The 21,280-nt window shown below is 42.2% G+C and overlaps 1 protein-coding gene across 1 annotated transcript in view; it reads left to right on the plus strand.

Moving 5' to 3' along the window:
• MYO5C (myosin VC) overlaps positions 1-21,280 on the plus strand; it is a 717,152-nt gene that overhangs the window by 512,073 nt on the left and 183,799 nt on the right. The window contains exons 32-34 of the mRNA XM_069222459.1: positions 10,930-11,098; positions 16,786-16,873; positions 18,027-18,125. Of these exons, the coding sequence (XP_069078560.1) occupies positions 10,930-11,098; positions 16,786-16,873; positions 18,027-18,125 (356 nt within the window). The remainder of the gene's footprint in view (positions 1-10,929; positions 11,099-16,785; positions 16,874-18,026; positions 18,126-21,280) is intronic.

The following is a 21,280-nucleotide window of genomic DNA, read 5'->3' on the forward strand; positions in this document are numbered from 1 at the left end:
ATTACTTCATAACTACTCCATCGTTACAAGCGCTTGACCTGCTAAATCTCGAGGTGGGATAGCCATTGTCTTTAATGATAACTACCAATGCAAAATGCAAGAGTTAGCTGTTCCTGCCTGCGAGGCTGTATTTTTTTCACTTTGCTCACTCCCAATTTTACTGTATCTGGTACCATGGTCCATCACCCTCCTGGATAGGCTGGGAAATGGTGCTTGATGGTCCCTGATTTGATCTCCCCCTAAATTCTCAAGTGTGCTAACTTCACCTTGCTTGGATATTTAAACATTCACTTGGATGACTCATGTTCAGCTCTGGCTGGGCTGTCATAGAGGACCTTAGTGCCTTGAACCTTGATTTAGCGAACTCTGCACCCACACGTAAGGCAGGGCATGTTCTAGACCCAGCATTTCAAGCATAAAGGGCCTTGCCACAGACCATCCCCTGCCGCTACGCTGGTCTGACCACCTCCCAGTGCCTTTCTTCATTGTGACTCACTCCACCCCCTACATAGTGGTGATCAAGTCTAGAAACCAGCCTAAACTAAATGTCTCATCCTTAATGCTTGTCTTTGTAATACAATACCCAACCTGGCAGGGGCAACTGGTGTTAATGGGCAAAAAGGGGGCGTTGCCCTTCCACCCTCGGGGTAGAGGCAAGAACAAGGAAATAAACACAGAGCAGTTGAAAATAAATCACTGCTCCAGGATAGTGTGCTGAATCTCTTAGGTGAACTTTAGTGAACTTTGCAGATGTCCTACTGTGCAAGTGCCAGCCAAACAAGGTTTTCTTTCACCTGCAGGCACAAGCTACAGCAGTGAAATATTCGGAGAGGGAGTGCTGAATTAGAAAGCAATTGATCCTGTTTCTTTTGGGTTGCAGAGACAGTAGTCCTGGGAGGAGTTACAAAACTGCATCCACTTCGATGGCTGGGGGTGCGGCAGGCCTATGATTAAAAGGAGGGGGTGGGTGGCAACAATTTGTTGGTCATCACAGAGCGGCAGGCAGTAAGAGTGGTGCAGAGGGTTGCTCTCCTGGCAGCAGTGCTAAATTTGTAAATAAAAACGTGCTGGTGCCCAAAGCCCTTCTCTTAAACACGTGGCTGATGCAATTAAATGTGCAAACACGGAATACTGAGGCAGCATAATCCTGAAGCCATTTCGGGCCTCTTCCATCCATTTAAAGCCACTCCCTGCCCCTTCAGTTCACCCTGGCAGCTTTCTGCTTTCTCCCATTGTGATGCTTTTACATTTTTCTCTTCCTCCGTCTTTCCCATAGATATCTTTTGCTCACAGTGAATGCTTGAGACAGAAAAATAAGTGCCGGCCCTCAAAAATAAGTGCTGGTGCTCCTCACCGGAAGCAACAAGCACAAATTAAGTACTGCCAGGCAGTAACACGTTTATTACTGCATTTGCACTTTGAAAAAACGTTATGGAGCTGAGCAGGACAGAGACAGAGAGCTTATTCTCTCGACCACAGAGGCCCAAGAGGGGGAAGTAACCAGCTGTGGACAACAATTGCTCTAGTAGACTAAGAGCTAAGTGTGCAGTTAAGCTTCTGCCTGCATCATAGGTGTTGTAAACCTTCCCACGCTTCAGCATCTACATTTGGGTGGGGTTTTTATTGAGCCTTTTCTGTCTGCAGCTCCACAGACAAAGGCTCATAAGAAATTTAGGAGGGTGATTGAATAAAAGGAAGGATGTGTGGATGGATGAAATGGTGGATGAATAGATGCATGGATGAACGAATCAAAGGATAGCCCTAAGAATGGAAGATTGAAAGGCAGAGAGGGTGTATGAGTAAAAGGGAGGGTGGATGGATGGAGGGAGCAAAAGGATGGGTTGATGGATGATGAGAGAAAGGATCGATGGATGGTAGAAAGAGTGAAAGGATGGCTAGATGAGTGGAAGGGTAAATGGATGGATGGAGTGAAAGAATGGATGGATGAGTGCAAGGATGCATGTAAAGATGGATGAGTAAAACAATGGATGGATGAGTGAAAGGCAGGGTAGATGGATTTATGGATGAAAGTGTGGATGAGTGAAAGGGTGAATTAATGGATTAATAAATAGATGGATAAGTGAGTGAAAGAATGGGTGGCTGAATGAAAGGGTAAATGGCGGGATGTATATGTGAATGGATGGATGGGATGAAGGGTGGTTGGATGGATGGGTGTAAGGATGGATGGGTGAGTGAAAGGGTGGAAAGATTAATGAGCTAAAGGGAGGATGATGGATGGATGGAGTGAAATGATGTTTAAATGGAACGAAAGGGTGGATGGATGAATGGACTGATGGCTGATTAAATGAATGGATAACTAGGTGTATGTAAGGGGAGATGGGTAAGTAAAAGGGTGGATGATTGAGTGGATGGATTGGTTTGATAGTTAGGTGTCCCTGGACCAGTGGTGGCTCTCCTTTATGGGCTTCACAGCTACACTACACCCTCCTTGTTTCGTGGTCCATTTTTATTGCATCATAATAAAAATAAAATGCAGACCCGCTTCGGGTCCAGCAACAAACTGATGCAGCAAGTGACATTGTATGATTGCTGGCACAAGTGTATGAAGATGCATTAACCAGCCATCAGAGATACTATTGAGAGCTGGTGAAATCCGAGCACTGTGAACATGTCTGTGTGACTATGTGTGTGAGTAATAATGAGTGACAGTAAGGATGAGTATGTGTGAGTGAATGTGAGTCAGTGAGTGTAACTGATTGTTTCTGTGTGTGAGACTGAGTAATTCAGAATGAGTGGGAATGAATTGAACTGAGTGAGACAGAGTAGGCCAGAGTAGAATGAGTGAGTCTGCATGAATTAATGAAGCAAGTTCAAGAAAAAGCTCTTCTTTTTGGAATTTGAGCCAAGGATTACACTCCACCACTTTTAAAAATCCCCAGCTGCCACTGGTGCAGAAGGTTGATCGAGACCGACCTATGGTTGACAATTGGCTTTGAGACTGTCGGGATATCATCCTGCCGGCCAAATTTAATTCTTCAGCTAGATCTTACAACCCCCCACCCCCTCCTTTTTGTGGTTTCACGTAGCCTTACGCATGGAGAAAAAGAGATGCAAGGGCCTAGAAATGTTATGGAGGAAATCCTATGATAAGGATAAGAATCTTGAGTACAAATCAGCAATGAAAAATGATCATACTCTTTGCAGAACCACCCGGGCGGCATTCTACTCAGACAAAAATTTCAGAAGCCCAAAACTGCTCTAAAACACTCTTTAGATCAGTCTCTAGAAGGGTCTCTCAGTTTACATCACTGTCACAATCACAATGCGATGAATTGGCACACTTCTTTGTTAAGAAGGTGACAGAAATCCATCACCCCTTCAACACTCCCTTTTGACAGCTCTGACAGACAACTTCCAGTCGGTTGTTTGCATACCTAGTACCTGTTCACAGAAGCCTCCACAGACTATGGAAAATCTTTGACACTTTACAGAGTAGACATAAAAGTAACTCATGTGACCCCCTGGACATTCACCTCTTTGTGACCTTGCTGCAGTCTATAAAATCAGGTTTACCACTGGACCCTATCGCTCCGTCCAAGCTTAGCACACTGAGCCCTGACCTCATACCACTTCTGGTAGGACTGCTCAATTCATCCCTACAAGAGGCACTCTTTCCCCTACCATGGAAGCACTCCATTGTGCTCCCCCTCTTAAAAAAGTCTAATTTCGATCCATCCATCTGGTCTAACTTCATACCAATTTCGATGCTCCCTGTTCTTTCCAAAATTATGGAGAAATGTGTGAATACACAATTGATCACCTTTGTGGATTCCCAGAACTTATTGCACCCATCACAGTCAGGTGTCAGGACAGGGCATAGTACCAGATCTGCCCTCCTGGGAGTCACGGAACATCTGAGATGACTCCTGGATGAGGGTGGAATAGCGCAACCTTCGATACGGTGTCACACACCACTCTTCTGGGAAGATTGATGAACTTGGGTGTGAATGACCTCCTTTCTGAAAGGTCACACTTTCCAAGTTTTGTCTGCCTGCTCCACATCAAAACCACTTTAGGTGTCCCTCTGGGATCAGCGCTGAGCCTGATGGTCTTTAATGTTTACGCCAGCCCTTTTGCAGATTTGGTAGAGAGCTGCAGCCTTACCCTGTTCTCCTATGCAGTTGACACTCAAATTATCTTCTGTTTGTCATCTGCGCAGGGAGAGAACTTGGAGGCCTTCAAATTCTGGCTAGGTCTGGTCCCCACCTGGATAAAATTCAGCTCACTAAAACTTAATGACAAGAAGACTGTGGTAATGGTGTTGGGAAAGACTCCCTTAACTTTGGGGCCATAAGACCTTAGGTGCTGTTCCTGAACCAGAACACAAAGCTAAGAACTTAGGTTTTTGGTTGGAATAGAATCTGTTGATAAAACCTCAGGTCGCTAAGGTAGCTTCCACCTGTTTTGGGGTCCTAAAATGGCTGAAAAAGATTATTTGAATGCTCCTTTTGTCAGCCCAAAGGATGGTTATTCAGGCCCTGATCCTATCAAGATTAGACTACAGGATTATCCTCTACCTATGGGCAGATAAGGCCTCCATTAGTTGTCTGCAAGTAGCCCACAACTCTGCTGCCACACTACTACATAGACTCCTGAGACATGGGTCTGTGTCATGCCTCCTCTGTGAGTTTTACTGTCTCATAGTGGAAAAGAGGATATCATTCAAAGCATCATGCTGCATGCATTAGGCGAGTCAGGCACTGGTCCTTCATACCTTCAAGAACTAATGGTTCCCTACCAGCTCACTCACTCTCTGAGTTCGAGTAACTGGTTCCTGTGCACAGTTCCCAGAGTCAAACTAACCCGTATGGGAGGACGTTCCTTCTCATATGAGCCTCAAGTTGTGGAACATTTTACCAGAGCATCTGACAAACTGTCCCTCTCTGACCGTCTTCCAAAGGACAAGATTTAAAAATCATAGCAAAGAAAGCTCACTTAACTGCCCAGTTTGCATTAAGGAATATGGGATTAAAAACATATTCAGAGGTGCCCATTGAATTTTATACTTGGGATTACAGTTATAAGTATACATAATTACTACATAATTTTATATCAAAATAAGTTATGTAACAGCTATGGTGATAAATATATATGTAAGAACAACCTCTCGTGAAGAAAGTATGTGGTAGGTTCTTGAGAGACCCAGGGAATTGTGCAACCTTTTATCCTCCTCTTTAGATGGGTAACGGGGGCATAAAGTTCTGCACAATATAAGGCCACATATGTAGTTCTTCTCACATTCACCTATAACATTGGGGATATTGGTTTACCTCCAGGTTTCATTCCTGTAGTTCTGTTTGCCTATGGCATGAGGACAAAGGACAGAGCAATGAAATGCCTCATTAATGTTAGATATTCAATACAACAACCATATAACTAACCTACTGGCGGTCAGCAGTAGGTAATTATAGTTAAGACGATGTTTCCATAGAAAAAGCGTTTTTTGGGCTTGCCTATATCTTTGACACCGTTTGACGAGTCTTCACGAACTTAAAAAAAAAAAGTGTGCCAGTGATTCTTGTGATTCTTATGGCACATGGAAAGTTTTGGGGTGATCCATCAAGTCGGGGTGGGGGGTGGGAAAGGGTGGGTCAAAAAAGTTGTGTTTCTCATGTTATTTCCCATAGGACCTTTAGACATGAGTACAGCCCGAACCACTGGACGGAATTACACCAAATTTGGCAGAAAGATTACTTTTGGTATGCAGATTGTGCTTTTGCTTGTTTGGTGTAAATCCTTCCAGTAGTTTTAGAAATATTAAAGGAAAAATTTGTATTTCTCTGCCCACATATAAATTGTGAAAATTGGTGAATATTCTTAAATACGTGAGAGAACAGAGGCGCTGTTATTGGCTGGCCACAACCTGACTAGAAAGTTGCGGCTGCCATTTTATGTTATCGGAGCGGGTCCCTGGGGCTGAAAATAGAAATGATTATTGGTATAAGGGATCAGGGTGGAGGTACCCTGACTCCAGGGGTGTGAGATAGGGGTGATTTAGGGTCACAGTATGGGTTTAAAAAGATTTTTCTTCATCATGCACGATAACCTCAAATATCCTTGAATATCCTTGAATATGCGAAGATATGAAAAATTAATTCACAGACTCATTCATACACTAATTAATTCACTCATACATGCACTCAGAGACTCATGCGCCCACTCACACACATACACCCACTCAGACCCACTCATAGACTCACACATCCACTTTCAGACCCACTCAGAAACTCTTGCACCCACTCACAGATCCACTGACAGAGACAGGCCCTGTGGCCAACCCCCAATGCACATAGCCAAAGGCTGTGCACGACACAGTGTTGGGTGGTTATAAGCGCATGGCTGCAGGTTACAGGGACGTTATAGTTAGGTTCCGAATTTACTTGTACAAAACCGTTGAAATTCAGCAGTTGAGTTATTTCAAGTAAATATAACTCACGACCTAAGGTAACTCACCTTTTTCCATACACAGCTAATTACTCCACATATTATATCAATGATGACATCTTTGATATTATCACTGCAGCATTTTCAACAAAGTTATGAATAAGAAAACTGTGCATGGCAAGGACGTGAGTCATAAAGCCCACTAGGCATTTCTTTTTTTAATACATGGGGACTGGCCAAAATGCCCCCAACCATTTCAAACACAGATGGGCACAGTCTTTCTGCCCCCCTCGGGAGGCAGATGGGGATTATTACACCTGATCTGCCCCTCCAGAGGATGCAGAAAGCCCACTAGACACCAGGGATTACATTTTTTGTTAGTTTTGTTAGTGTAGGTGTGGGGGCTGCCCAGGATGGGCATTGCAATGCCCCCCCAAGAAAGGCCACAGTTTCCCCCCGCCCTCCCGGGGGCAGATGGCGATTATTAACCCTGGTATACAACCCCCCCCGGGGAGGGGCATAAAGCCCACTAGATACCAGGGATTTTTTTTTTCTAAAAGAAGGGTGGGGCTTGGTCATGCCTTCACCCCAATTAAATGGGGACAAAGTATTTCTGCCGCCCAGGGTGACAGATGGGGTAATTACCCCTGATCTGCTCCCCGGGGGCAGACAACGCACTAGATACCAAGGAATTTAAAAACAAATAGAGGGGTGTAGGCTGCCTACCTCCATGGGCATGGTTATGCCCCCCCACTCCAACTGATTGGGTTAACCCTATTCCTGCCCCCCTCGCAACCCCCCCCCACACCCAGGCTTAAGTATCTCATCCCAATGACAATCAAGAGGACTTTTGAATCTGTTTGGTTTTGATCCTACATATAGGTCAAGAAAGCTTTGCTAACTCCCGATATTGTCCCACTTGCAATGGTGAGCGGCTGCACTTTTTGAATTTGGGTACGCTGCCACCTTGAAAAACCTACCAGACCCAGACACTTATGAAAACTAAACATCTTGGGGAATCCGGGGTGGTGTCCTTTAAATGCACCCCACGCCATTTTCTTATGCTCAGTGCCATGCAAATCGCCAACTTTGCCTGAAATCACGCATTTTGCCTACATTTCTGTGATGGAAACTTATTGTTTTGGACTGTTTTTGGTTGCAGGCACTTCTAAACACACAAATGAGGTACCATTTTTATCAGGAGAATTAGAGGAACACAGATTAGTAGAATAAGCGTTATTATCAATGGTCTTTCACTACATTTCTGCCTTCCAAATAAAAGACAGTGTGTAATCAAATAAGTCATTTTGATAAATGCCCTCTAATTTGCATGCTAGTATGGGTACCCCCACATTCAGTGATGTGCAATAACCACTGCTTCTAACCTCCATATCTTGTGCCCGTTCCAGAAATACATAGGTTTTCGTGATACCTATTTTTCACTCTTTATATTTTACAAAAATAATTACTGTATACCTGGTACACAATGAAATCATTTGGAGATGCAGTTCAGTTATTGCCTCTAGGTATTTCGGGTTCTTGATGAACCTACAAGCCATATATATCACACAACCAGAAGGGTCCAGCGGACATAATGGTATATTGCTTTAAAAAATATGCCATAGTTAGAACAAGTTACAGATGAAAACATTAACAGAAATGGCAGTTTTTTCAACTCAACTTCAATATTTTTTTTATTTCAACTGTTGTTTCTATAGGAAAACTTTAAAGGATAAACTCATATGGCCCCTTACTGTATTCAGAGTGTTGTCTACTGTTCAGAAATGTATAGCTTTCCTGGATCCACTATTGGTTCCATACCCATTTCTACCACTAACTGGATGAAGGTTAAAAGCACATAAAATAGGAGAAATTGAATATCTCCCAGTAAAAAGCCAAAACTGTGTTGAGAAAATTGGTTTTCTGATTCAAGTATACTTGTCCTGAAAGCTAGGAGTATGGTGATTTTAGCACCACAAACCCTTTGTGGATGCCATTTGCAGGGAAAAACAGATGCTTTGTTCTGCAGCATGTTTTTCCCATTTTACCCCCCAAAAAACAAATTTAGCTGTATTTTGGCTAATTTCTCAGTACCCTCCAAGAGATTCCACAAACCCTGGGTACCTAGAATCCACAGAATGCTGGAAAAAAGGAAGCACATTTGGTGTGTATATTTTATGTGGACAAAATGTTATGGGGGCCTAAGTGTGAACTACCACAAATAGCCAAAAAAGGGCTCAGCATTGGGGGGAAAGGCCTAGCAGCAAAAGGGTCAAGTAATGCGCAGCTAGGCTAAGAAACTCATATATAGTTAAGTGGGCAAATAGAGTAAGTGGGTACAACAGCATCATATAGAGTAAAGCCAATTCATCCAATGATTCCATACACTTTCTACTTTGTGCAATGAGTTCACATGATAATGAACCTGCATGTTCTACATGATGCCAATCACACTGCGGACATTTTTTAACAATATATGTACTGTTCCTACACTAGGTTCCAGTGGTATTTGTAGCAGATGAATACCTAAGACGGATTACCTGAGGACAAAATTTACATAGTGGACTAAACTGTGGTGTCTTAGCTTTTCATTTTGGCTATAGCTGCCTAATTTGTGTGCCCACTCTAAATGTGAGTTCGGATTTATCTGATCCCATATATTCTGAACAGTCTCTGGTCTGTTTTCCATGTGCCAATAAAAGTTACACTTTAATCGATCTCATACGTAGTGTTCCCTTTCTTTGCAATCCTGCTGACCAAAAGGAAAGAAGGAAAGGTGCATTCCCTTTGAACCCAACTGAACTAAGACATGAATAAGGCATGCGCATCACTATGTGGCAGCCCACATATAAAGTTAGACTGGGTCTTGCCTGCCAGCTGGCCTGCTTTTCTTGTACACATCCTGTCCTTGGGATTGCACACTAGCTCTCCAAAGGTAGCTGATTGCATACTGAAAAATAGGCACTGGAGGTTGAGGCTGGGAAACCAATAATCATGGAACATTACAGTGGGCTGGGCACCACTTGGGAGTCACACAGGAGAAGTCAGAACTCAGAATTTGAAAAAGAGCAAAATGTGTGTTTGTCACAGGTTAGAGTCACATCTGTGACTCTGTAGTTAGATAGTTAAGGTAGGGCCCTAGACCAAGAGGCATGGTATCAATGATGCAGGAGGTGCTGTGGCATCAGGGCCCAGATGCCTGAGGATCCATATGAACCCTTATAATTGCCCTAATTTCACCACCCAGACAGAAGTCAGGGTGCCCATTTTTCTTGCTTACACAGGGGCTTATGACACCATTGCTCTGCCACAATTTGCACTACCCACGATTACAACTCCCACCACAAAATAGCAAGCAGTTGACTTTACTTTGTAACATATTGTTTCATCAGACACTTAAAGTACATGTCCGGTACAATTGAGAGGCAATCTGATAATGTCAGGATAAGTGGAAAACATTGCCTGGCAACTGAGTTTAGCCCTCTTCCCTATATCTATAAACCACTTGTATTTTTAATTCTTTTACCATCATTTTACCAGCAGTAAGTACAGACCTTTATTTAATGCTGTTTGAATATTTCTAAACATACGGAAATTGTTGTAAATGTTGAAACATTTTTTAATTGTTGTTTGGCGGTCACCGCCCGCCAAAATCAGGCCGCCGAAAGACCGCGGCGGCCATTCTGGCTTTCCCGCTGGGCCGGCGGGCGCCCGCCGGCCCAGCGGGAAGGGCCCTGCAACAATGAAGCCGGCTCCGAATGGAGCCGGCGGAGTTGCAGGGGTGCGACGGGTGCAGTTGCACCCGTCGCGATTTTCACTGTCTGCAATGCAGACAGTGAAAATCTTTATGGGGCCCTGTTAGGGGGCCCCTGCACTGCCCATGCCAGTGGCATGGGCAGTGCAGGGGCCCCCAGGGGTCCCACGACACCCGTTCCCGCCATCCTGTTCCTGGCGGTAAAAACCGCCAGAAACAGGGTGGCAGGAAGGGGGTCGGAATCTCAGCGCCGCCATGGAGATTCAGCCCATGCAGGGGAAATCCGGCGGGAAACCGCCGGATTCCCTTTTCTGACCGCGGCTTTACCGCCGCGGTCAGAATGGGCTGGGAAGCACCGCCAGCCTGTTGGCAGTGCTTCCGTGGTCCCCGGCCCTGGCGGTCTTGGACCGCCAGGGTCAGAATGACCCCCTTAGTAATTTATGGATTGGAAACCTGTCATAGCTAATGCATAGTCCATGATTATTTAATAAAACAATAAACTGGAAGTAGAGAATGAAAAAGCATGTAGATGTCAACCAGCCAATGTTCTGTATTTTAGGGCCTGATTTAGATATTGGCAGGTGAGTTACTCCATCACAACTATGGCAGATATCCCATCCGCCAAAATCTACATCCTATTATATCCTATGGAATTTAGATTTTGGCAGACAAAGTATCTGTCACCTTTGAGACAGAGTAACTTGTCAGCCAGTATCTAAATCAGGCCCTGTGCCTCTTTTAAGTGTCATGGATTCATCAATTTATTTCAGAACACTAGAGGTCCAGAAGGAGCAGTTTCTAAGAGAAAAAGAGGAACTTGCCAGAAAAATACAACACATGGAGGAAAAAAACAACAATCTAAAAACGCAGCAAGAAACGGAGAATGAGTTAAAGAGCAAAATAAGACTGGAGGCATCCCGTCTAACTGTGGAAAACATGGTGAGAAACTAAGTATCTTAAATATGGTACTTGCCCAGATGCATATAATAATTATGTTTCTTTCAAAGTGTACATTTTGATAAATGAAGGTTCAGAATGCATGTATATTTCAAGCTTTTGATCTGTGGATCTTCATGAATTGTAATTGGTTGGCCATGATAACCGTGGTAGATCCACATTTTGATTCTCCAGCTGCAAACTGAGGTAAATCCCAGAAAATAAAATGAAATAATTTTGAAGGGGAATGGTATGTGTACCTTGACCCCCTGGGCCTTACAGGGGATCCCATAGGGGACCTCTCCTGCTGTCACAATAGAAATATTTATTTACGTTTTTGTGTGATTCTGTGGATCCTTGGAACCACTGTGACACCCAATGAGGCCCCCCAAAGAATCACAGTGGATCTGTAGCACTAAAAAAAATAAAAAAGGGGGGACTAGGCACTTATTGGGGGGGTGATAAAAGCTTAACCTAAAAAAAAAAAACATAGAAATTCAAAAACAAAAAAGATTCAAGTGACAATATGGTTAGGAGCTGTAATGATATCTTACTTTGCATTACACAAAACTTAGAAATTCACTGAAAAAAAACAAAAGTAAAGGGACTTTATAGGTATGTGGAAATGTCATCTAAAACATTTTAAAGTAACAGAACCACTGAAATTCACTAATTATAGTTTTCTCCAGTGGCCTAAGTTAATTGTAACTCACACCTTCATCATGCACTGCTTGTACCATCACATATTACATCACTCATGACATGTTTAATGACTGCATTGATAACTTCTCCAATAATATCTGAAATTACATAATTGATAGCAACACTGTGCATGTCAGGGGCGCAACTTATAAATACTTCATACTTCGAGTTATAGTTACTTGAGATAAATTACATTTTCACCTAACTATACCGTCCCTTTATATGTTTGTGTTTGTGTGTGTGTGTATATATATATATATATATATATATATATATATATATATATATATATATATATATATATATATATTCAATTAAAAAAACAAAGGTTACAGGGACGTTATAGTTAGGCTCACATTTAAACCTATCAAACCATAGAAATGCACATGTTACAGTTAGAGCTATCTCGAGTAACTATAGCTTGTGCCCTAAGGTAACTATAACTTGTGCGCTCGCCATGCACAGTTTTCTGCTAAATAATTTTACTGCAGATGTTACATTGACATTATTAATGATGTTATCGAAGACGTCATGAATGATGTATTATGTGGGGTAATTAGCAGTGCATGGTGAGTGCATGAGTTATAGTTACTTTGGGGCACGAGTTATAGTTACTTGAGATAACTCAACTATAACAGGTGAATTTCTGTGGTTTGGTACGTTTAAAATGTGAGCCTAACTATAACATCCCTGTAACCTTTGTTTTTTTAAGTGAATTATTAAATTCTATTTCTTAACTATAATGTCCCTGTAACCTTTGTTTTTTGCTGAATTTCTGAGTTTTTTTAAACGGAAAGTAATTTTCATTACTAAACGTTAATCCAACCACCACCATCCACGGCCTGCACCAGGCCCTTTGGCCAACCCCTATAACCACCCAACCCCACGCTGCGCACGGTCTTAGGCTGTGTGCAACAGTTGTTACCCACAGGGCCTGGCCTGTATCCAGGTCCTCTAACCAACTCCTATAACCAGCCAACCCCACAATGCTCACGGCCTTCGGCTTTGTGCAGCAGAAGTTGGCCACAGGTGGGCGTGGCCCCCACAAATTTCAGCCCCAGGGACCCTATTCCCCAGAGCACAGCATTTAAAAAAACATTTTGGGCGAGGGAGGCCATGCACCCCTCCCAGGCTGATCTCGGCCCTGGGGAACCCATCCCCCAAGGCCTGGTCTAAATATTTATTTTATTTTTGGGGAGAAAAGGGTCCCCACTCCCCAGGCCCATTTCGGCCCCAGTGACCCATCACCCGAGTCTTGGCCATGTTACCTGAGGGCACCCAGTCACAATGTTGGGGACTGCGGGGGCCTTCAGGCCACCTCCTGTGGGTGCCGGCATTGCTGTCACAGAGAGGGCGCTGCTCTGTTTTCCATGGTTGCATCGCCGCATGCAGAGAAACAGAGGAAACCTCAACTCGCAGTGAGGGAGACCTGTCCCGCCAAGTCAGAGCAAACAACTCAGTTCATGGGCTGGGCACCCCAGGACACAACAGGCCATCAGTGACTTCGGAAAGGGGGGTCAGGCGCCCCCCCCAACATCAGTTGCCCTGGGTAGGTGGTGGTTCCTGGGGCTGGGGTACTGCAAAGGACTCCCTTTATTATTTAAATTGAGCACCAGGGAGGTTGCGGTCCCTGGGGCTGTGGGGGGAGGGCCTGGTGACACATCTGCATTTTCTTGGGAGGGTTTGTGGAGCCCTTGCGTCCCTATATATACAAATTTTGTTTTTCTTTAACTACTCAAAAACTACTGAACGGATTTACACCAAATAACAAAAAGGTCACTTTCTGGACCAAGAGTTAACTTTCTGCCAAATTTGGTGTAATTCCACCCAGTGGTTCGGTCACTATCGCTGTTCAAAATCCCTATGGAAAAATGAATGGGAAAAAAGTGTTTTAGACCCCACCCTTTTCTCTGCTCCTGCTTGATGGATCACCCCAAAAACTTTCCAGACAGCAGCTGACGTGACCAGCAAATTTTGTGTGAAAATTTTGTGAAGATTCATCAATCGCCTCCAAAGATATAGGCAAGTAAAAACATGCTTTTCTATAGAAACTAGGTCCTAACTATAACTACCTAGTGGCAATATATATATATATATATATATATATATAAACATATATATATATATATTACGCCAAACAAAACAGTGAATGTCATTTGAAAGAAATGTGCATGAAATGTATGAAGATCCAACTGAAATAAGAATATGAAAATGAGGGATATTATATATCTTTCTTGAACCTTGCAGAGAGCATTTTCCTGATGCTGGTGCCTGACACCAAGTTATGCACACTGAGCCAACAGCTAGTGTGCCTTAGAGGATGAAGGATAATTATCTCAATTATAATGTGCACTTGAATAGGGGGGTTTAGTTTAGAGAAGTCTATGTGATACTGTGCTTTGGCCTGCTCTCTTTGCTGCACAGTGATATCTGTTCACCTGCATTGTGATGCAGTAGTTGTTTTGCTGGCAGTGCGTTCTTATATCAGTATCACTTTAACATAGTATTAGTGAATTGGGAAATGAGCAGTCTCATAAAAAATTCCACTCCCGTTAATGTTTCTAAGCTGACCATAATAGTTTCTAATGACAACGTGGGATATTTGTTTTCAGGACAGTGACTCCGCTCCATTTCATTACTAGAGCATGTTCTGGTCATCTCTGTGGACTCCGGCAATTAGTTTTCAAGTACTCATTCCCTACAACTACTCCTGTAGTCACAGATTGATATGGAGCCACTCACTTTGGTTTGTGGTACTATGTTGGAAACTGCCAAAGTGACTGTGGAAGTTGTGGAGGTGAGGCTTTGTAGAGGGGTGGTAGCTTCACTATCAACCTGGGGGCTCTGTGGACAGTTTCCCTTACAGCTGTGGCCAGTGTGTGCTACAGAGTAACAAGGAGCAGAAGGGGAAATCAACCCTCTGTTTTGCAAAGGCAGAAAGAAGTGAATACACCCTGCAGCTCTTGACTTTTTTCCACATCTTATATCTGCTGTTAGTGCGGCTAAAAAGGACGTACTCTCCATCCTTTTACCTGCTGATATCATTGATTGACAGCAACAAAGAAAATGTAAATGTTCACCAGGTGGCTCTCTCTTATCATCTACGTCGTACTGCAGTGCCATTGTTTTCAATGTACCTTTCCATCTTCTAAAACCAGTCGCAGTCCTTACTGTGAGCATTCGTTTTGTAAATCAATTGGGTTTATGTTCTCATCATCGAGAGACTATGTAATGATGAATCTGTGCATTGGCATTGACACATAAGGACATGTATACAATCAAGTGCTATTAAAAAGTGACATCAATCATAATACAAAACAAAGCTAACATACGACCGGACTGACTCATTTTGAAAAACAAACCATGAAAAAAACTTAGTGTAACCAGTATTAAAGTCAATGTTAAACGCAATGATGCCAACTAATTAATTTGTCTTGGTAGTAAGCCTACAACAGAATTGATTGGACATTGGAATATGCTTCAAGCTTTGCACCATAGCTTTATCATGATATTTTGTAGCTATTGTTTGCATGATTTCCATTCACACTGTGCGAAATTTACCCTTGCACTATGGCCAATTCACCAGCCTTAACTGCCCACTAAGCATAGCGTGTTACCAGGCTCAGAGAGCAATAGATAGGGCTGTCCACCCTACTGTATCCATAGGGTTTGTATTACAGAATTTTGCATACAGAATTATAAACTCCATTATGTATATAGGATCCTAAATATTGAATAGAAAAATATTGTCTGAGAATAGATATTCTGTTGTTAACTCCTGTCTGACTTCATATGAATCAGTGCTTACTGTGAGGTGATGGTTGCAGGTGGGGCCCACAAGGAATCATTTTTTGGGCCATCACTTATTTATTCTCAACAGACTTTGATCCAGAGTAAGAGAGAAAAAACACAGAAGGGAAAATGAAGTAGTGAAAAATCAGCTATAGGGGGTCATTCTGACCCTGGCGGTCATTGACCGCCAGGGTCAACGACCGCGAGAGCACTGCCAACAGGCTGGCGGTGCTCTCAAGGGCATTCTGACCGCGGCGGTTTGGCCGCGGTCAGAAAGGGAAAACCGGCAGCAAGCTGCGCCGCCATGGAGGATTCCGACACCCCATACCGCCATCCTGTTCCTGGCGGTTCGGCCGCCAGGAACAGGATGGCGGTATGGGGTGTCGTGGGGCCCCTGGGGGGCCCTGCAGTGCCCATGCCAGTGGCATGGGCACTGCAGGGGCCCCCATAAAAGGGCCCCACAAAGAATTTCAGTGTCTGCTTAGCAGACACTGAAATTCGCGACGGGTGCAACTGCACCCGTCGCACCCTTCCCACTCCGCCGGCTCCATTCGGAGCCGGCTTCCTCGTGGGAAGGGGTTTCCCGCTGGGCTGGCGGGCGGCCTTCTGGCGGTCGCCCGCCAGCCCAGCGGGAAACACAGAATCACTGCGGCGGTCTTAGGACCGCGAATCGGTGTTCTGGAGGGGGAACTCTGGCGGGCGGCCTCCGCCGCCCGCCAGAGTTAGAATGACCCCCATAGTCTGTAACAGTAAGTTAAAGAGGCAGGATGTGCCTGGTAGTGGATTAAAGTGATTTAAGGTGGAATTAGGATTATGCAACCTTGGTTTTCAGCATCCCAGGCTTCAATAACACAGGCCAGGCTTCTGAGCAACTTTGAGCCCCAGCCCCTTTATCATTATACCAATTAATCACTGATGTAAATGTGTCTATTAAATGGAAGATGACACTTGGGAACGAGGGAAGCAGTGACTCCTTAAAGTACTACTGTGCTTTATTTTATGGTAACCTGTCATACTGCACAATGTACTATGTGCTACCTCTCACTAAGGAGTGAGCAATCATGTGACATTTGACTTGATATACCTCTCAAACTGCTAGTAAAACATTGGTACAATAAAACAAAAATATGTACATTGCAGCATCATACCTTGTTTAATACCTTAACACTGATGCGTTTGTTTTTAATTCTTCATAGGATTTTGAAGAACAGATAGATATGAAAGACAGACTTATAAAGAAACTCCAAGATCAAATAAAGGCGTTAACAAAGACCATTGAAAAAGGTATGTGTTGTGTCCTGATCTGCAAGACTGCATAGAATGTAATGAGAGTTCTCTAGCATAGCTAGGACTGCGCTCGAGGAGAGTGTAAAGTTGACTGAATACTTACACTTTCCCGTACTAAACATGCCCCCTTTCCGAACACGAACCCAGTCACCAAACTCATAATCACTCTTGCCGAACTCATTGTCCTCCACCAGTTTTTCTGTCAAAGAATTTGACGGATTCAGGGTGTAATTTGTATTTCTATTTTAAGTGTAACTATTTGCATGTTTAGCATATTAATTTCATGGATTCAGAATGTATTTTGCATTTCTATTTTCAAGCATAACTAGTTGAATTTTTTAATTATTAATTTCATGGAAGTTTTGTTTCTTATTTGCAACTATTGTTATAAAGTTTAGTTTAAGTTTTTATGGTCATCATATATATATATATATATATATATATATATATATATATATATATATATAAATATATATTTCACCTTTATGAAGATTTAGAGCTTATTATTAAAGGAGAGAGATGTGTTATGTCCTCATCTACAGGACTGCATGAAATGTCATGAGAGTTCTCGAGCTAGGTAGGACTGTGCTTGAGGAGAGCGTCAAGTTGACAGTTGACTGAAAGGCTCCCTCCTGGTCTGTAGAAATAAACTTATGCTGCAATATCTTATATTTCAACATCAGATCATTTCAGTAGGATGTGACTTGATGTAGTATTCATATGATTCCACTTTGCTGATTCACATTTGCACACAGTAGCATGGAGCAAAACAACAAACATCTCTGGAATAACAAGATAAAATATTTTCCTTTTGATTAATGCATGAATTATGCTCAATTTTCAGGGCAAGGCTTTTCCTTTTCACTTATGTTTGCCACAAAGTGAGTAATGGTATGTACAACAAACCATCCAATGAGCTGTGGTTGTAGACCCTTCTGCAGATGCCTTCGGCCAACAGTATTCAAAGCATTTGTATCAAGGACGAGGTTATATCATCCAAATGTTTAAGGACTGAACCACCAAATTCTGAATCATTAACTTCTCTAAACCTTTCTTTCAATGATGATGTATTTGTTCGATTGTTATTTTCCTTGTTTTTGTTACCAACAAAAAGACTAAAATGTATAAATCAACATATTTTTCCGTGCAGGCAATCCAGCTGCAGTTCCAACTTTACCAAAAGAATACATGGGAATGCTTGAATATTCAACCGAAGATGAAGAAAAACTCACAAAAAATCTCATACTTGGTAGATTTCAACATGTGTGCTATCCATCTAAATTTTTGTTGAAATATTACGACTTTCATTGCAGGATTATTCATAGAAGAAAATGATGATGAGCAGAGATATTAGTTCTGCAGATCGGTATCAAGTAACTGTAGCTAATTATGAATTTTGCATTTGTGTATTATTACATAGCTTGTGTTCCCCTCAGTGACTGACACTGAAAGTTTTAGAATACGTTACTGAATTTGAGGACTTGAAAGTAAATGGTCTTTGCATCGCTGAGGCCTGTAACTGTAATACTTCTGTTGTTCCTCAGCTTTTGAAATCCCCTCTTGCTGTTCATTTATTCAAATTATTTCCATAGCGTAACACTTGCCAGTGACGTGTTCTACAAAATGTAAGTTCTTTCTTTCTGAGGTAGAGGTAAGCTGTCATTTGTTAGAGTAATTAACCTACTTAGAAAGACAATGCCACGTGCTCTACATCAGAAAACACATCAACTTATTCTGGCTGTTTGGTGAACACCATCCTACAGTAGAGTGGCTTTTATCTATAGACCACTTGTGTAGCTTACCATCTATTTTTATGTTCTAGACTTTGTTAGCACCCGCCTTCTGTTCGAACATTTTGGGTGCGACTTGGTAGATCCTGATTGCTTAAAGAAGGCGTGTTCGTCATCCACTCCAAGGTGTTCATAAGTTGGATGTTCTTCTGGTTGCTCATTTGCCTAATAACAGGAAACGGAGTCTGCCTGTTATGTTTTTTCACTACTAGTTAGCCAACAGCTACTTCGGGAATTGCTGTTGGGAAAGACCAGGGCAGTCTGAGGATTCTTTTAATAATGCTTAGGACCCTCACTGTAGCTCCAACCCCCAAATTAACAGGCATATTGGTGCATGCTTCTCACCTTTTTCTTAATGACGGTGTTCGGACCAGAAGTTATGTGATTGATCATTGATCTCATGAAGTGAGTAACTCATCTTGAACTGGTGTCAGCTTTTCTGCAAGGTATAGTTAGATGGACCTCCCTGTTCAGGTTTTATATTAACAAATTTGACAAGATATAAAAGGCATTTAAGTGATCCAGGTTTTTGCTGTTTATCTGAAAATCCTTGTCAATCTTTTTTTGGATTTTGATGTCCACTGCACTGCTTTCTATTTGTCAGTGTTGAATTTCAGTAAATGTGCTTGGTATTACACAGTCATAGTATCTACTTGCTTTTTGTAGGATGTTAGTGTTTTTGCAATAAGCAGTGAATCTTCCACACGTTGTTGGTCCTTGTCAACAATTAAACCTCAGGATGTTGTCTGAAGCAGATCTGACAGCCTCTTATGTGTCACTCATAACTTTCTAGAGGTTCTGCTTTTTTTCCTGTTCTTATACTGATGGACGATGTTGCATAAAGGTGTTTTATAGCTTCAAGGATATACTTCACAATTCCCAACTTATTAAGTTTATGAAAGCGTGACACACTATAGAATGTGTCAAATTATTTGGCGATGCATAGGAATTCAGCGTTAATTGTTTATTTTTGACTGCATGTATTCCCAAAATGGAGAAGGTTCATGGCATGATCATTTGATGACAGCTTCTTTCTAAAGAATTCCCGTGTTGTGCTATTTTTTTATTAATTTTCCTGTCGCTGTTAATTTTTAAATAGAATTATATATAAATGGAAAGTTTTTTTGTTATTAAAGTTGAGGATTTCTGTTCTTTAGAGTTTGTTTTTAAGTGTCACGTACGTTGATTTGCCCCATCTTTGAGAGGCATGCTACAGTGACTACATGCTATTAATCCAGATGGTCATTTTCTGTAACAGAGCTGTCTAAGCTTTGCAAGAGTACATGTTCCTACCACAGGGTGGATTACTGAAGGACCTCAGGTATTGGTTTGTTTGACCAGCTGCTTTTCGTCATTGTTTGTAGCTGTCATGAAATGCACAGATGTGAACTATGCTTTGACTGTATGGGCACATGGTATTCTGAGTTGGCTCCTGGTCATTTCTGGCTTATATATTCTTTTGTGCTGATGACCTATCAGGGGTTGGGAAATACTGAGACTTGAGCTATTACACATTGTGCCAAAGAGGTTGAGCCCCTTCTCTTCTATGATTTTGCTTGTATTTTGGAATTCATTTCATCTGCTGCCTCCTTTAATTCTGGCTATTCCTGTTCCCTTCCTCCCTATGATGTTATTATGTTGCTCCTGTGTTTTGTTGATGTCTGCTTGTTTTAGGTTTCTTCATAGTGAAACCTGTAGGCCGTCCTTTTCCCTACAATTCAGATGCAACCTCTGAGTCATCTTGTGTCTTTGGTAACTCTGTTGGGGCCTTGTAAGGAGGTTTTCAACCAAAAAAAGTAAATAGTTATTCAAAATAATGTTTGTGATTAACGCACATAAGAGAACACAAGGCAGTAGGAGGTGGAGAAAGGTGAGAGCTGCCATTTACCTCTAAATGCTGGAGTTGGCTTCATCGCTAGGCAAAAGAATGGACCTCTGACTAAGAAGAAAACATTTGGAAACCTTAATTTAATGCTCCAGATCATTTTTTGGAAAATGTTCAGGTGACACAATACAAGCCTTGTTCCCATATTATTATTATATTTTTAATATTTGATAAGCTCAGGCGCAGAACACATTTTCATTTGACGCAACTAAAGAGTTCATTATCTAGGAGCTTGAATTACATCTTCAGTATAAGATTTTGAACTGTAGAAGTGATGCTTGTGATGCTCTTCGCTTCCTGAAGAATACATTGAGGGTTTCTGGGAACAGAAATGGTGTGTTTATTGTTAAGAGGAGCTAGATGGAACACTGTCTTGGCTTTGGGTTCCTTGTCAGTCATTTCCTACGGCACTCAACCTGACATTTACATGGTACTTCCTTAGCTGTTCTGTGGTGCAGCGGTAGTTTTTTGGGAAACCTCCAGGTCATTGCCTCTCCTTGGTAAAGAGATATAGTTGAAACTCAGCTGAGAACATAAAATAAAAATAAATGTACATACGGATAGCCAGGAACTGCATTCATAATATTACAGTGTCTGTATCGACCTGGTTTTCTTCCTAGAAAGTCACTTGCTTTCCATTTGTAAATCTATGAATATTCTTGATAAATGTGCATTAGTTAAACCGACTGAGTGAGATGGCTTCATTAAAGTGTGAAATCTCTGCCCTAA

This window comes from Pleurodeles waltl, chromosome 3_1 (assembly GCF_031143425.1).
Source record: "Pleurodeles waltl isolate 20211129_DDA chromosome 3_1, aPleWal1.hap1.20221129, whole genome shotgun sequence".
In the NCBI taxonomy this organism is placed as follows: Eukaryota; Metazoa; Chordata; class Amphibia; order Caudata; family Salamandridae; genus Pleurodeles; species Pleurodeles waltl.